This window comes from Centruroides sculpturatus, unplaced genomic scaffold, assembly GCF_000671375.1.
Source record: "Centruroides sculpturatus isolate CEXI.00-Female unplaced genomic scaffold, Cexi_2.0 scaffold2152, whole genome shotgun sequence".
Lineage (NCBI taxonomy): Eukaryota > Metazoa > Arthropoda > Arachnida > Scorpiones > Buthidae > Centruroides > Centruroides sculpturatus.
In genome coordinates, this window is record NW_019386285.1 from 6744 (window position 1) to 24955 (window position 18212).

At 27.7% G+C, this 18212-nt stretch overlaps 1 protein-coding gene across 1 annotated transcript in view; it reads right to left on the reverse strand.

The window, feature by feature from the left end:
* Positions 1–410: 410 nt before the first annotated feature.
* LOC111614408 (U3 small nucleolar ribonucleoprotein protein MPP10-like) overlaps positions 411–18212 on the reverse strand; it is a gene marked incomplete at its 5' end in the record, with an annotated part of 58933 nt that continues 41131 nt past the window's right edge. Inside the window, 3 exons of the mRNA XM_023355775.1 lie at positions 411–752; positions 6008–6115; positions 14210–14320. Of these exons, the coding sequence (XP_023211543.1) occupies positions 426–752; positions 6008–6115; positions 14210–14320 (546 nt within the window). The remainder of the gene's footprint in view (positions 753–6007; positions 6116–14209; positions 14321–18212) is intronic.

Here is an 18212-nt window from a genome sequence, read left to right on the forward strand (position 1 = left end):
CGTCGATTGTTTTTGGACGGATTATCGATGATAACAGAGGTATCATTGTATTTTATTCCTGAAGCTTTTATTAATTTATTATTATAATTAAATGTTTTATTTTTTTTCTTTCTGTTAATATTTATAAAAATAAAATAAGAAATTTTGGAAGATTCTACAAAGTTTAGTCTTCAACTTTCAGATATTTTTCAGAAAAAAATTACATCAAATTTCTAAATTGTGAGTTTTATGTAATATATTGTACAAATTAAAAGAAAATTAGAAATTTCAATTAATGAATATATTTAAATGTTATAAAATTAACCTATTTGGGATCAAATCATTTATCATGAAGCTACATTATGATGTATTAAGTATCAAATATTAACAATAAATTATTTTAATACATACAATGTATTACTGATCGAATTTCAATCATCAATTATTCACAATGCTAAACAAACAGCTGAGTTTATACTAAGAGAATTTAGTAAACTTCTCTTAGAGAATTTAGTAAATAAGCTTTTGAGACAGTGTAAAAAAGAAAAAATAATAATAATAAAGTACTTATAGTGAATCAACATTACCTCTAATAAAACTTTTCCTTGTTTTTTCTTCTTTTTAGACACTTTTTTGTCAAGATCTAATTTTTCTTTATTTTTCTGTTTCTGTTTGCTCTTAAATTTTTGTTTAAGCTTTTTCTTTCTTCTTTCTCTTTTCTTATCTGTAATATCTCTTTCTGTCTTTGCTTTCAATTCACCTTTAATTTTCTTCTAAAAAATTAAAATGTCATTTACATCAAATTATAAAAAAAATATATGTAAATTTATACATAATGTAGTAACTATTGAATAATATGATTTAAAATAAGTTATGCATGTATTATTCACATAAATTAACTTAGTTTCTATTTTAAATGATAATCAATTATTTAAAAACAGAAGTGAAAATATGATAAATATAAAATAGCTGATTAAAAATATATTGTTTATTTCAATGAATTATAAACCTAAATGAGGAGTTTATGAAAACAATATATCAATATAAGTATCATTACATCATTTTTTAAAAAGTGAAATACAGGTATCCCTTGATTAATGAGGTTAGTTAATCCATTAATGCTACCACTATATCAAAATTGTGTTAATCAAATATGGTATCTATGTTAAGTAAAGACAACTGTTAAAGCCATGTTAATTAAAACTTCTGCCAAGTATATAAAAAGGACTGCCGCAATTAATTTCATGCATTAATCAAATCCTGTATTAAGCAAAACCACATTAAACAAGGGATACCTGTAATGATATCTGATTTAAAATGCAAAGATTCTAAAATAGTTAAAATATAAATTCAGTGATCGTCCTCTTTACAACTAAATATTTGTATCAAATTTATAATCATATTCATTTTATTTCTAAATAATAGCACTGAAAGAAAATATCGCAAAAGGATAATCTGTGTGCTGTTATTTACTCTTCTACAAAATCTCTATTCTGATTGAATTTGAATCCATCATTATGAACATTTCATAATTTCCTTGAGTTAGAAATTGTTTCAACTGTTTGACCACAACAAAGAACAGCTTGCACAACTGCTTTGCAAGCTGCTTTGCTTTTTGTAATGTTGTTTTTGCATCTGTTCCTCATTAAACAGAACAGAAAAATAACTGAAGGACACAGACTATATGGAAGATCAAGTTTATTGTCATATGACGGTAATCAAAAAGTCCAATGGAAACAAACTTTGTGATATTCCATACTCTGTCTCTTGCAGTGTACATTGATGGATTCTAAAATGTGCTGAAACTTCTCTATATGTTGATTCTTCTCTCCTATGAGAGCATTAAGTTTATCTTGGTTGAAATTTGTTACAGACAATACATAAATGATCATTATAAGATTAATTAATTAATCTGTGATATATGTTTTACCATCTGCAGTGTCAGATGGCAATAAATATATCATTTAATTATTCAGCAGTGCAAACACTAATGCAAATTTCTATATATTTACATTTTAGTTTTTGATGAACATCAATTGAAGGAATTCCTCATTAATGAGAAATTCAGTCATTGCACATCTTCAAAATGATATGACATTGCCTTTCATTTTCTTACAGCACATTGTTACAAGACTGTTGCCAGTGCTATCATTTCATATTTCTAAATAAGATAAAGTTGTCACTAACAAGCATATAAACACATATCTTTTTATTAACAATGGGTTCATTCACAATATAAAATGTTAGCCATTACTTTACAGATATCATGCAAATCATTTTAAGAAATTCAAAACTTTTGGTACATACTTTTGTTTTAAAATTATTTAAAACATAACTTCTAATTAAATGTTATTCCTGAAGCTAAAAAATATACAAAATTTAAAATATTAAATTTGAATAAAGTTGTGTTTCTAGAAAAATGAAACATTAGGATAAGTTTGATAGAGGTCAGTTTTGGTTAAATCAATATTTTCATAAATATCAGAATAATTTAATTATCTTAACATCTTAAAACCCATTTTTTGACAACATGCAAAGTGCTGTTGTTGTAGCTAATATTATGAAGCCAACAATCACTGTCATAGTTGCCAAGGATCTGTCACATCTGTCATACTCCCCAGACTTTGAATCTTGCAATTTTTTCTCTTTCTGTGTATGAAGAGAGATTTGAAAGGTAAAAATCTTGCATCTGATGACAAAAGCTTGCACAGCTACAACAACAACAACACTTAATATGCTGTTGAAAAATGGCTTCTAAGATGCTTATAATCAGTGGTGATATTCAGCGTGTTCACACAGGTTCGGCCGAACCCATTGTTAACATTTTCAAAGTTTTCAGAACCCGTTCTTAAACACACGTAACATTTCTCAGTGGTTTTGTTTCTTTTAAAAAATATATTAAAATATACATATTATACTATGTAACACTACTAAACTAGAGCCTTATACCCTGTTCGCCTGGTGCAACCTCCATCGACCGTTTCAATCTCGACTGAAACGAGTTTCAATCGAGATCGACTCGAGAGATTTCTCGAAACTAGAACCAGTCATAAGAGAGATCCACAATCCCATGCGCGCGAGAAAATACAAGATGGCTGCGGAACATGTTTCGGGCTATCAACAGCGAAATAAGAAAGATATTGTATTTCGAGAGACGATGACATCTGTCTACTATAATAATAATATCTAACAATAAAATAAATGATTTAGAAAAGTTTTTCTTGTTTAACTGCTTTCCCTATGACTTTTTCCGATTAAAAAAAAGCCAATTTTTATGTTTATAAAATATTTTGAATGAAAAATATTAAAATATGTACAAAATAAACCATTTTGAACACTCTTTTTTATTATTTATCAAAAAAATATAGTTCTGGCATAAACAATGTTAAATTTTAACTGACTTAATTTTGCGAACGCATCTTTTTTATTTATATGGGTATCTTAAGGTCAGTTTTTGCGCTAATGTTGCCAATGAACCATTTGAGCAAAAAAAAAAAATTGTTAAGGAAAAATTTTCTGTTAGCGAACCCTTTGTTAAATATTTCGAATATCACCACTGCTTATAATGCACAAGTATAATATGTGAGGTTCAACAGAGAGTATTTTGAGAAAGACAAATGGTCGAAAGATTTTCAAGATGATATTTAAGGTAAAGCTTTCACTCCTGTCCACAAATTAAATGATCTACCCTTGTATATTAGCTCCTCTGCTTTAGGTACAAAACATTTAAGTTTGATTTTGTACATTGTTTGCTAGAGAACATGATTTGAATCTTGTTGATTGTTGCATTGCATTTGTAAAGTGTTAATGGTATATTTGGTAGTCTTGTTTTTAATTTTATAATTAAATGTGATTTGTTTATACAATGTTATGCATTTTAAATTTTGATATCTGCAAAAATATTGATATAACCAAAAATATTTTCATGGAATTTCAACAATCTATATTTTTAGTTTTTAAAATGCAATTTAAAAATGTATTTAATATGTTTATAATTATCAAAAAAATATCAAATTTAATATATTAAGTACAGTACATATGAATTAGTAAAGATATTTTCTGGCTTTCAAGTTTAAACTATGATACAGTAAAAAACAAATATTAAAAATAATCATAGTTATTTGTAATTATGTTAAAAATAGTTATGTATAGAATTCTTTAGATAATAACTATGGATGTAATGCTTATAGAAGTTATTAAAATTTTGTCCAATTATTTTGTCTTATAATAAGAGAAAGTAGGCAGAAATAATAATACTCAATTATCATTTTTAGATCATTCAAAAATGTGATTAATTAAAAAACTGAAAATTGCTTATAAATTTCTAAAATGTAAAAAATTATAAAATTAATGTATATTAAATGTCTAAATATTCCACATTTATTTTTGTTGCATTTATAAAATATTTAGCAATATTTTGTAAAATATATTAATCATAAATAAATAAAATTAAATAAATATTCCTTCAACTGAAATTTCTCCAAATAATAATCAACTAAGTGTATTATCTTAACATTGTTTTTATTTTTATAGATCTGAATCTCAACTTGCTTTTTTACTTTTAAAATGTTTCTTTAATTTTCAATCTATATAACTTATATCTGTATGAGTTTAACAGATAAGCTTAGCTCTAATGGTTATCACATATTCATTGCATCTATGTTTCAGGTAGCAAGAGAAGAATTTTTATTTACAGTTATATTTATTTACTTACCTTATTTAATTTTCATTTTATTTCATTATTATTTTATTTTATTTTTGAATTCAGTTATGTTAAACTGCAACTGCTATCTCAATACTGCCCAACCACATCTTCATTTACATAATTTTACAACAGCATTGAATAATGAATGGAATTGCATCCCTCTAAACTAAGTTAGGGTTTAGATATGATTAAAATATTAATATGATAATTATAATTTTTGTAACTAGTATTGATACACATTAAGAAAAATTTTATTTTTATGAGTATGTTTGGTATGCAAATCAGCAATATATAAAAACGTATTGTCAAACGGGCACAGCAGGGTAGCCTTAACATCTGATGGTCAGTATATAGCTGTTGAATTGCAAGTGATAATTGAATGGTGCTGCTTAAGAGTTTTTTTCTACTAAATTTTTTCCCTAAATTTTCTACTAAATTAGGTTAACTGTTTGATATTTTAGATAATTGTAGTTGATTTTATTGTTGTAAATACTGAATTGAAATTTGTAAAATTTGGGTTTTAGACTAATTATTCTTGTAAGATATTTTTGTAATCAGATGATCCAGTACTGACATTTATAATTTAAAAAAATTTTTGACATTTTTACAAACTCTGGTATAAGTTTTCTCTTTGATATTTTAGACCTTGCAAATGTTTTACAATCACAAATATTTTATTTCTTTAAATCCTTAAAAAATTACAAACTGTTTTTAATTACATTTAAGTAGGTCATTAAGTTTAAGATTGTTTACATATAAAGTCTCTAAAAACATTTAATTCAATAATTAATAACTTTTTACCTCTAAAATTAAATTACAGTATTTCATTAATTTTCATTATTTCTACATCTTAATCATATACATTTTATATATAGCTAAAATTGATTATGAAAGCATTTTGATTTATTATGAAAAAATGAAAATTATTTATTTTAGAAAAATTAAATAATACAAAAAAATTTTAGGAGCAATAGTGTCATAGAACTAAAGATATGACTCAACAAGAACAAGAAATGTGTTGTTTCAGAATTAATAAGATTTTATCTTAAAAAAATTAGCTTGTTGATATGTTTATTATTTAACTTTCTCAAAAATTTCTTTTGAGACATGCTTTTGGTTACCAAATAAGATTCAAGAACAAAAAAAAAAGAGAGAAAGTTTATAATTTAAAATTTTCTGTTAGAGATTGTTGTTTTAATTCCAATAAAAGAACAGTTGCATAATCATCATTTAGTTAATGTGTTCAATTACAAACAAATTATAGCTGAGCAAATTGCCTATTATTATTCTAAATTAAAGATTTGAGAACATTTTTAAACTTACTTTTATTTCTTCAGGTGCTAATAACGCAGCATCACTTACACCTTCAGGTATAGCTTCTTCAACTGTTATTGCTGGTATATTATTAACCATTTTAATTTCGGGAACAGGCTACAAAATATAAATGTTTCTTAATAATAATTTAATTGTATGGTAAATTAATAAACTGTAATAGCAATAAAAATTAACAAATACAAAAAATAATATAACTGATATTTTAGAAAATCCTACATGAAAATATTAATGAAACTTTACATTAGTGCAATCAAATTAAAATCAAATCAAACTTACAAATCTTATTGTGCTTTGCACATGGATTGAAAACTATTACATTACTAATGTTTTTGGTCTACTTCTAGGACCTAGAAGTAGACCAAAAAGTTCTAGGTCTCAAGTAGATCTTTCTAAAATAGACTCCTTCCAGTGCTAGTAATGTTACAAAATAGAACATTACTAGCACTAGAAAGAGTCTATTTTAGAAAGATCTACTTGAGGAAGGTCCTAGAAGTAGACCAAAAACATTAGTAATGTAATAGTTTTCAGTCCAAGTGCAAAGTTCAATAAGGTTCGTAAGTTTCATTTATAATTAATGCTTTGTTGTTAGAAGATTACTTTAAAATTAAATCACAAAAATAGCACCATATACAGTATATAATCAACTCAAAAATTACACCCTTTTATTTCAAATTAAATTTAAACAACAACACTGTTCTGCAAAAGTTTATTTAACTGAATTTTACACTTTCAATGGTGCTGAATCTGAATTTGGCAACAAAATTGGCCTAATACCCACCATTTTTCAGAGAAATGAGGTTTTTGAAAGAAAACATTTTCTGTTCAAAATATCATACTTATTGACTACATACCAGTGATGGAACAATGCCAAAATTTCTCCCAATTCCACCAAAAACTCCTGATTTCCATTCTTTTGAATAAAGTACTTTCTAAGATTTATTTTAGTTCAGAAAAATTAAAAATTTAAGTTACAAGCATGGTACATTCATTAATTAATAAACATAAACCTAAAGAATGGAAAACAATTGTGAAATCCTGAATCAATCTTTCAAAAGAAATTTGAAAATTCTCTATTTATAAGTGGATATCAATGCTTTTATTGTGGTAAAGTTAATATTGTAACACTACCCTCCAAGAATTACAACTAATTAATTCACTTTTATTTGAAGAACTATCCCATTGTGTCATGTTGGGTTGCCATCTTTGGAAACTGCTTCGTTGGTCGATGCAATGACTGCAGAGAGGTGAAGATAAACGAGAAGACACAATTTTTTTCATGGTTCCTGCAATAGGTTTGTCTCGTAGATAATTTAACTCTATCATATTTAATACTAAATAAGGTGTGGCAAATGACCCAAACAAATATTGTCACAAGTTAACCAATTTTTGATTTCATTCACTTCTGCCATGAATATATAGACCAACTCATCTTGAAAAATCAATTTTTAAAACTCAAACTGGCATTAAACAGTGCAAACAAGTACTTTTACTCAGAATCGTACAAATTTTTTGAAAATTTAATGTATTACAGCACATCTATGAATCATCATAAAAACTTTCATAATTATAATGAGAAAGTTGTAACTATGTTCTTCACAAATTACTGGGGTAATTAATTAAATACAAACGAAACCTTTTATGAGATATTTGAAATTTTAAAAAAGCAATTTTCGAACATCATCGTTCTGACATTTGACTTTGGAAATTTGGTTTCATTAAAAATCCTGACACAGGCTTTGGTGAAGGCCAAAAACATTCAAGTTTTCGTTTAAGTGCTGTTACCGAATGAAAGGTTTCATTTGTATTTAACGAGAAAGTTGTTTTATCATTATAAGTAGACATACTAAATATTAAAAACAATTTAATATAATATTGTTTCAATTAAAATATAATTTTGTTTACATTTTAAACTGTTTTCCTGATCACCAGTCTTGATTTGAAACTAGATAGCCCGATAGTTCAGTCAATGTTAACTCACTTATAATTAAAATTTTTAAAAAGCAGGCAAATTTATGAAACAAAAATTAATGAATTACTAAAAAATTTAAATAAATTTCAATTTGATTATCTTTTGTGCAAAACAACACTAAAACAATTTCTATAATCATGTTGCAAAAAGAAAAAAGGATTGCAATTAATTTTAAAAATTGGAATTAAGATTTCAACAAATGCAGGCAAAATTAAATAAATAAAAATTATTAAAAATACTAATTAAAAATCTAGCCTTTACATTGAAACCAAAACTAAAATTAAAATCAAATCAATTGTAAATTAAAAGAATGTTTTTAAAAACCATTTAAAAGTTGTTTTGAAATTTTAAAATTGTAAATCAATTAATTTTTAAATTTATGTTGTGAGGCGTTATTGCCTCACAAACTTTGCTTTTAATATGCAGGTTGTAACAGAAAGGTATATTAAAAATTTGAGGGGGTTGTAGAAGGGTTAATTTCGAGTAAAAAAATCTAGGGCCATTTTTTGACTTGAAGCAATCATTTTGAGTTATAAGCAATTTTAAAAATGTGACATCACTTTGTGTTTAGCAAAATGAAAATATCTGTTGCTAATTGCATGTTAATTTGATATTCATTACTTATTATCTACAATTTTATTAATTTGTTACTTGGATTTTGAGTTTTCTTTGTAACAATACATGGCTTAACTTTATAAGTATGTTTCAGGTTGGTGGTAAGTTCCACAATTAGCCAAAATTTAGATATTCAAAAATGTTCTTAGAACATTACAAATATGGAATGTTTTAAACATTTAAAAGTTTAAATGTTTAAAATTGCAGATAATAAGTAACAAATCAAATTAACATGCAATTATCAACAGATATTTCCATACATCAGTTGACACTTTGTTAAACAGGAAGTGATGTCACATTTTTAAAATTCCTTATAACTCAAAAAGAACATTTCAAATCAAAAAATGGCCCTAGAAATTTCAACACTTCTACAACTCCTCAAATTTTTTACACATCTTTCTGTTACATCCTGTATATACAGATACAGAATACAGATTGCTGGACAAGCCAGCCAGATGGCAACTCTAAAGTGAAATTTAACAAAATTTGTATTTCATCAGCGACCAACTTGGTGCGCCAATTACATTAACAAAGTTCAGATAGTTCAATATGCTGATATTGGTTCATCGAGAAGACACCTTATGGCAAATTGACGAGTTGTTGGCTAGAAGTAATCTCGTTCCAGCGGTTGAAGAACAGACAGCGAGACAAATCCAGACTTGACTTGAACTTTGATGCACACTTGAAGATCTTCGACAAACTTGCTTCTGACATAAAATCCTAAGCCAAACTTAGATGAAACTGATGTATATCCTGAAATTCTGAAGCAAACTTTCCAAAGTTCCCGTGCTGAAGTGAACTTACGTAGACCTGAAGTTTCTAACCGAACTTAACTCTCCCGCTTTGACATTAACCTTTTTATAGCCGTCGCCCATGGGCTAGATGACCAATCAGTGCTTACTGAGCTGTAGCACTATGCAAATAATAAGTGGCGTAATTCCCTGCCATCCAATCAACATTACCGGTTGAAGTACTATGCAAAATATGTAGAGTGGTGTGATCCTCAACCAATCAGTGATCAGCTGCTCTGTCGGAGGTCCGCTGGTGGTGTGATAATATGCCAACCAATCAGCGGCCATGCATTCAAAATCTCATGATTGCTTCCTTAACCATCTTTTCGCGATGGCGACCGTTACCAGTTTAAAAATAGAAAGGCAGGAATCATGTTCTTACAGGATTCTACCCCGACATCTAAAGTCACACTATCTCCTCTAAAATAGGAACAGTTAAGCATGGTTACTAGATTATCTAGTAACCATGGGAACCTTTCTCCATGTTCATCAGAAACAGCTCCTAAGTTGACAGGAAAAGAAATCTAAATGGGAATGCAGGGAATGAATCTTGAGTTACATATTGCAATCCAGTGTTTGGCAGAATATTACCAACTTCTTCATGATTTCTTCATACTTGTTATCTCATACATTTCCCAAAAAATTCTAGCTCATGCTTTTGAATGTATCCTTTGATGTCCTCTCTGCTGGATTAAGTTTTTCCTTGAAACTAGGATCCTTCAAAAGCTGTCTTACTTGGAGAGCAACAGAAATTCTGTCCTTTACTTACACATCACTCAGATGAGAAAACTTTTGCTTCAGGTTTCTTCTCTGTACAGACCTTTCACAAAGCTTTTCATCAAACCAAGTTTAAAGAGGTAAGAGGATTTTAGTTTTCTCCACCAGAGCAAGAAAAGCAAGATTGTTATGATCTTGTATATCTACTGTATGATCAGGCCATTTTATACCAAGAAGTGACTTGTTCTTGTTTATCTATCCCATTCACATAAAAAACAACAGAATTTAATATATTCTCCTTGAAGACCTGTTAGTATTGCAACAACTTTGAGCTCAGGACACACATTCCATTTATGCTCATTGTATTTTATCTTGCCCAGCATTACCTTCATGTTGTCATAAGTTTCTTTCATATGAACAGCATGAGTTTGTTATTATTGTGCAGCAAAACTCCTTTAAGATTGAACTTTAATAAGTCAATAAAAAGTCTCCACTCTGCAAGATCCTGTAACAGCTGAAGCTCCTCCAACAAATGTTGTATATCATTGCAAAAAACAAAACTGTCCTTCATTGAAAAAATTTCACATTTCCTGTTTCCCTTTTCCTGTAACAGGACACCTTAACTTCTCCGAAAGTTTCCACTGCTGAAGATATTATGCATGTAGTTGATCCTTTCTTTTTAAAAGATCCAAATCACAAATCAGATCATTTAACCAAGACTGATTGATGAGCTATGAAACTCTGGTTCCTCTGTGAAACTCCATGACAGGTGCTCATCACAACTTGATTGTCATTTTGACAAGGTATCTTCATGGAAACAATGTATATTATTCTTATTTTTGGTTAATGAAAACTAATGAGAGACTATTAACAATTTTTGTTACATCTCTTTTTTGTGGCAACATATGTGGATGATATATTCTTAGTTTATGAGATTATAGTAAAATAAATGAAACACAAAGTAAAGAAAAACAGTTAAATTATTTAGATACCTCAATACTTAGAGAAAATAATAGGTATAGGTTTATAATGAAAACCTATGAAAAAAATTGCAATACTTAAAGATAATAAAATATATATCCTACTGTCCATTGTCAATAAAAAGGAATGTCTTTATTTCAGAATTATCCAAAATATAGAGAACAACAAATGCATACGATATTGAAAAATAGAATATCAAAAAATTTTGAAACAAAAATTTTTATTGAATAATTATCCAAATATACTGATAAACAAATGGACTAAAGATTATAGATCATATCGATATAATGCTCAATTTCAGAATTGTGATCATAAGTACTGTACTTGTCTTTTTCATATATTCATAATATATTTGAAAAATATAAAAAAGTTTTTAAAAAAATATGGTATTACTTTGTATGTTAAATAATTTTTCAAAAGATTCATTAAAAACTTGTAATGTACAGATTTAAAAAAATTAAATATTTCTGGTGTATATAAATTAAATTGTACATGTAGCAATAAGGATTTATACACAGGTGAAACTGGCAGACTATTGAAAGTATGAATAAAAGTGCACAAAGCAGCAGTTAGATTGCAGTATGAGCAATTACCGTGGTTTATACATCGTGTAGACAATAACTGTAAGGTATTGTGTAAAGAAAAATATAAATACTGTATTTAAGAAGATTTAAAGAACATATAATGAGTATTAATAGTAAAAAATTAATAAATTTAAATAAGGTTTGGAAAACAGATGACATGAAGTGATGTAATTGTTAGAGATAAAATTTGTAAGTGCAGGATGATAAATGAATGACTTGTAACTTGTATTGGTGGCTATCATATGAAAGTTGCTTGAGGAGTGGTTTCCTTTATTGTGAGAAAACAGGTAAAAAATAAAACTTATATGGTAAATTATTAAAATGTTTTTTACATATGTAAAATAATAATTTAAAAAAATTTTTGGTTGCCTGAAGAGGGATGTGGGCTCCCATTCAAACTGCATTGCATTCAATAAAAAAATATTTTTAGAAACTGATTTAGTGGTCTTGGTTTTTTAAAGATAGATATAACAAAAAGAGATGTGACAAAAATTGTTAATAGTCTTTCATTGATTTTTATTAACCACAAATAAGAATAGTATACATCCTTTTCCATAATAATTATTCTAAATGTTATAGGTACAGATATTAACGCATCTTCAGTATCAGATTCCTCTTCTGAATCTTCCATGAAATTCAGAGGTGAAGCCGATACTGGCATTGATTCAACATGAGGCATTGGTCAAAGAGCAGATAGACAATTAGGATATTGTATCTTGATTTTGATTTGTAAAGCCTTTGATGTCAGTCATGCAAAAGTAACAATCATTGATGTGATTCTGAAGTTTCTACCATAGAAACAGCAAAAGGCATCGATTTATGTGCGCCCTTCAACCATCCAGTCAGTATCTGTGTGCCTGAGTTTACAGCATATTTTAGGAGCTTGGGTTTTTGGATTTTGTCTTGATCTCTCTCCTTACAGCTGAAATAACAATGGTATGCTTTTTTCACTAGAGGAATCAGTGATTTTCATTGTGTTTTCAAAGTCAGTTCTCCACAAATGTAGCAGAAATAGTCTGGTTTGCACACATGTGACATGTTGAGTCTGAGAAAGTGTCTGAGAATGAGATTCTTGGATGTTTACTGGATCTTATATAGCTGACAGGCCATGCCTCCACACCTGGCAGGTAGATGAATGGGCCACCTGACACCTGTAGTCTATTAAGATGTAGCACATGACCCAGAAGGATCCTTTTAAAATGATTCCTGATATTAAGCAAATATGATTTCTCTGGTTTTATATTTTATTCAAACAACAGTAACGGAAAGTCTGTCTAAAAGAGGCATTTTTCTGCAAAAAAGTGGTATTTAAAAAAAAAACTGTGGGTAATAGATGATTTTGAACTTCAGATTCATATTCAGCACACTAAAATACATTAAAAAAAAATCACATTTTCTTTCACAGGAGGATTTTGATGCAGAATGGTGTAATTATAAAAAAATATAAGAATTAGCAATTAAGTTCCAGGATGATATGAATGTAAAGTAAATGCAAATTTAAATAAGAGCACTTTTTATTATTATTCAAATAATATTCATTAGAAGAAACATACTTTGCATTTATTCACATAACAATTACAGATATTTTTTAATCTTAATAAAAACTTAAAATAAATTTATCAAGTTTTGTTCATTCACTTCTAGTCCCATAAATTAAACTACAACAGTATCGACTGTCCTTTTTAGACCACTATTTAGTTGTACAGTGATAAAAGTTCCATTTAAAAGACATGGGGAAAAAAATACTTTCAAAAACTTTTAAATATGATTAAAAAAAAAAATGAATGTCTTCTATGTCCATTTTCATTCTCATAAATACATCATTTCTTGAACTTTTTATAACAAATAACAAAGTGCTGTTAATATGCAAAGTTCTGAACTGTCATCTGATATTAAAGTTTACAAAAGAGTTGACATGTCCTTTGAAGATTTTATCTAATAAACTTATAAAATAACATTTAAAGTTATTGTAGCCATCAATTCTTTTAGCATAATTCATTATCAAATCACATTGCTAAAAATATTCTCTTACCCTCATATGACTTCAGAAATGAACTAAATTCAGTGTTTAATTTTTGTTCCATTATCAAAAAATAAAGGCAAGGTTTACACAATACAAAATCTGTAATATGACATATATTAAGAATGAATGACGTATGACCTTATAGAGAGGAGCAGTTGGATTAATCAATTTCATGAACACACTGAAATTGCTCCTAAACACTTTTATATCTTTTATAATTTTCTAATAAACTTAATTCTGAATTTAATAGCCAAATTTGAGAATTATTATATAGAGAAATACATTTCTAGTAAATTTTTATATTTTTAGTTAATTAAATTAAATTAATTTAACTGATAAAATAAAACTTCAAAATTTATGGTCTCAAATTATTTATAATAAGCAAAGTGAAAAAAAAATCAAAATCAAATTTGAGAAAAAATTTATCCAATAATTGCAGAAACTAACAAATATAATTTTTCTAATAAACAATTATTATAATAGAAGTAATGAATTTTGATATTTACTTACCGGTCTAGGATGAAATTGGAAATGAGAGAGAGCATCCAATTTTAAAAATAAAGAATCCATTGCCTTTTTTATATTCTGGTGTTTTTCTGATTCTTTTTCTTTTTCTTCAGTTTCAACCTAATATTTCATTTATAACAAATTTTATCAAAAATATTAATAAAAATATCATTCACTTACTTACTTTTTATTATATGTATTTAAATTAAAATAATTTATATCATCTTTTAAAATACACAATGAATTATATATAATGTTTATTCCTATAGCAATAATTGTTTCTCATTATTACTATTTTTCAAGGATTAAATATACTTTCCTTTGTAAAATAACAGTTTCTACTTATCAACATTATCATCACAAAATTAATAAAAAAAATGTTCACTCAACATAACAGAAAAATTATATATAGAAACCATACAAATTACAAAATGGCATATCTTTAAATACAAATAGAAAAAGTATTGTTAATCTACTTACAGCATTATTATTTTTCTATCATCATGAAATACAACTGTAGTCCATAGTCTTTGAAAAATTCTATTTACAGTATAAAATAACAATTTCCTTCAATTTAATATTTTCCAGTCATTCTAATATTTACTGTCATTTACTAACATTCCTTTAACACTTTTTTCAATGGTGGCCACTATTTCAAAAAAGCTGCACTGAATATGTCAATTATTTCTCATAAAATATGTCACTGTTATACTGGTTAAGAATAATTTTTTTTTTTTTTTAATCAATCTCTATGGAATTTTATGTGATAATGCAAAATTGAGTCATTGTCAACCAAGGACATAAATTTTGAAAAGCCATTATAATTAATTATGTTCTAGAAAAGTAAGAAACCAAGCAATCAAATTTTCTTGAAACTTGATACCATTTATAAATAAATGCAAAAGAGATAGCTTTTTTAAGATAACTAAACCAAGTAATAAAATACCATATAATCTGTAAAATGTTTTGTAATAAATAACATCTGAAAAATAATGTATGCATGCTTTACCAAAAACTTCTAGCATCTAAATGATATCATTGACATATTGTGATGGTCACATGATGCAAAATCACATCAATCAGCAGCAAAAATGCTAATGAATAATAATCTATATATATAAAAATGAATGTATGTGTGTGTGTGTGTGTGTGTGTTTGTGTGTTTGTGTTTGTGTGTGTGTGTGTCTGTCTGTCCTTCATGCATTACCACACCGTTTATCTGATTGCCGTGAAACTTTGGGAAGTTGTTTAATATACTCTGGCAAAGGTTTGTGGCATAGTACGATTGCCATAAAACTTCGGAAAGTTTTTTAATACACTCCCACAAAGGTTTTTGGCATAGTACATTTATCCTACGATAGATGGCGCGCGTTTACACGAGCATTCGAGCACAGTGTGTTCGATCGATTTCAAATTGTGAAGACCATTTTCCCCTTCAAAAAATATTTCTATATATGCATTTGTAAACTGTTATTTACGATATTCGTAATAATGTTTGTTTAATCACTTTATTTCAACTTTTTTTTGCTAATTACGTATTCGCTCAAACTTTGTTAAAACTTTAACTGTATACCGAACAACAACCAAAGTTGTAGAAGGAAATTCGCCTATTTTACCGATCTAGGATCCCCTTTCTCAAATTTTAATATCATCTAATAATTTAAAAAGACAAATTACAATAAAATGGTTTATTATCCAACTATCAGAAATTTCACAACATGCCAAGGAAGAGAGAAAGGAGCAATTAAATAATTAAAATTATAAAGGATTAAAAAATATATATATAAAAATGGGGAATATAGCACTTCTGACAATCGCTGCAAGTGTATGGGCTAAATTTGGAGAATCCATGCTTCTCGCATGGACAACTGTATGTGGCCGGCTCACGCATCGGAAAACCTTCCGATTTATTCGTGTACGCACCAGACGGAAAAACAAAAAATATCGTGTATCCACAAACACTCCAATAAATAAATAAAATTGACATGACACTTTGAAATGTTTTCCCGATGAAAATGAATAATAATAATAAGTTTCAATAAAAATGATGAAATGTAAATTTAATTTTATCATAACAAGTTTGCTTGAATTTCCTTTCTTCTGAGATCGCAGCAATGCGCGATGGGTAAGCTAGTCTATTATATAAATCTACAGACATTTCTTGGAAAAATAAAACAATAAATATTAAAATGTGATTGAAAAACAACAGACTATGAATCCATATTGACTATACTCTCAAATTATAGCTATTTAAGAATTTGTTTATTGCTTGCATAGACAAAACTATTACATTTCAAATTATTATTAACATAAGAGACACATTCACAAAATAAAGATACAAGGCAAGTAGAAATCCAAAGAAAATTATTTTTTTGCAGTTTTCTGCAAGTGCTACATCTGTTAGGAATCCAGTGGCGTGGCATGACATTTGACAATAGGGAAGCTGTGTTTCTGTAAGAAGCCGACATCCAGGGGCAATCAGTCAATTGCGCGTCAGTGATGGTCTAGAGTCCATTCGTATCATTTATTCAATAAGCCAGTAAAAACCTTAGACTTCTCTAAATGCATTTTTANATTCCTATAGCAATAATTGTTTCTCATTATTACTATTTTTCAAGGATTAAATATACTTTCCTTTGTAAAATAACAGTTTCTACTTATCAACATTATCATCACAAAATTAATAAAAAAAATGTTCACTCAACATAACAGAAAAATTATATATAGAAACCATACAAATTACAAAATGGCATATCTTTAAATACAAATAGAAAAAGTATTGTTAATCTACTTACAGCATTATTATTTTTCTATCATCATGAAATACAACTGTAGTCCATAGTCTTTGAAAAATTCTATTTACAGTATAAAATAACAATTTCCTTCAATTTAATATTTTCCAGTCATTCTAATATTTACTGTCATTTACTAACATTCCTTTAACACTTTTTTCAATGGTGGCCACTATTTCAAAAAAGCTGCACTGAATATGTCAATTATTTCTCATAAAATATGTCACTGTTATACTGGTTAAGAATAATTTTTTTTTTTTTTTAATCAATCTCTATGGAATTTTATGTGATAATGCAAAATTGAGTCATTGTCAACCAAGGACATAAATTTTGAAAAGCCATTATAATTAATTATGTTCTAGAAAAGTAAGAAACCAAGCAATCAAATTTTCTTGAAACTTGATACCATTTATAAATAAATGCAAAAGAGATAGCTTTTTTAAGATAACTAAACCAAGTAATAAAATACCATATAATCTGTAAAATGTTTTGTAATAAATAACATCTGAAAAATAATGTATGCATGCTTTACCAAAAACTTCTAGCATCTAAATGATATCATTGACATATTGTGATGGTCACATGATGCAAAATCACATCAATCAGCAGCAAAAATGCTAATGAATAATAATCTATATATATAAAAATGAATGTATGTGTGTGTGTGTGTGTGTGTGTTTGTGTGTTTGTGTTTGTGTGTGTGTGTGTCTGTCTGTCCTTCATGCATTACCACACCGTTTATCTGATTGCCGTGAAACTTTGGGAAGTTGTTTAATATACTCTGGCAAAGGTTTGTGGCATAGTACGATTGCCATAAAACTTCGGAAAGTTTTTTAATACACTCCCACAAAGGTTTTTGGCATAGTACATTTATCCTACGATAGATGGCGCGCGTTTACACGAGCATTCGAGCACAGTGTGTTCGATCGATTTCAAATTGTAAAGACCATTGTCCCCCTTCAAAAAATATCTGTATATATGCATTTGTAAACTGTTATTTACGATATTTATAATAATTTTTTTTAATCACTTTGATTGTTGCTGCTTCCCTCGTGTTACATAATTTTTTTTTAACCGAAAGCAGCACAACATACTGTCCAACAGGTTTTGTCGACACAGAAGATTCGGATCATTCAGTCAATCTGGGACAATGGCGTGATGAGCAAAAACACTTACATAAATGTGGTTGGCAAAAATCTAACACATATAGTTGT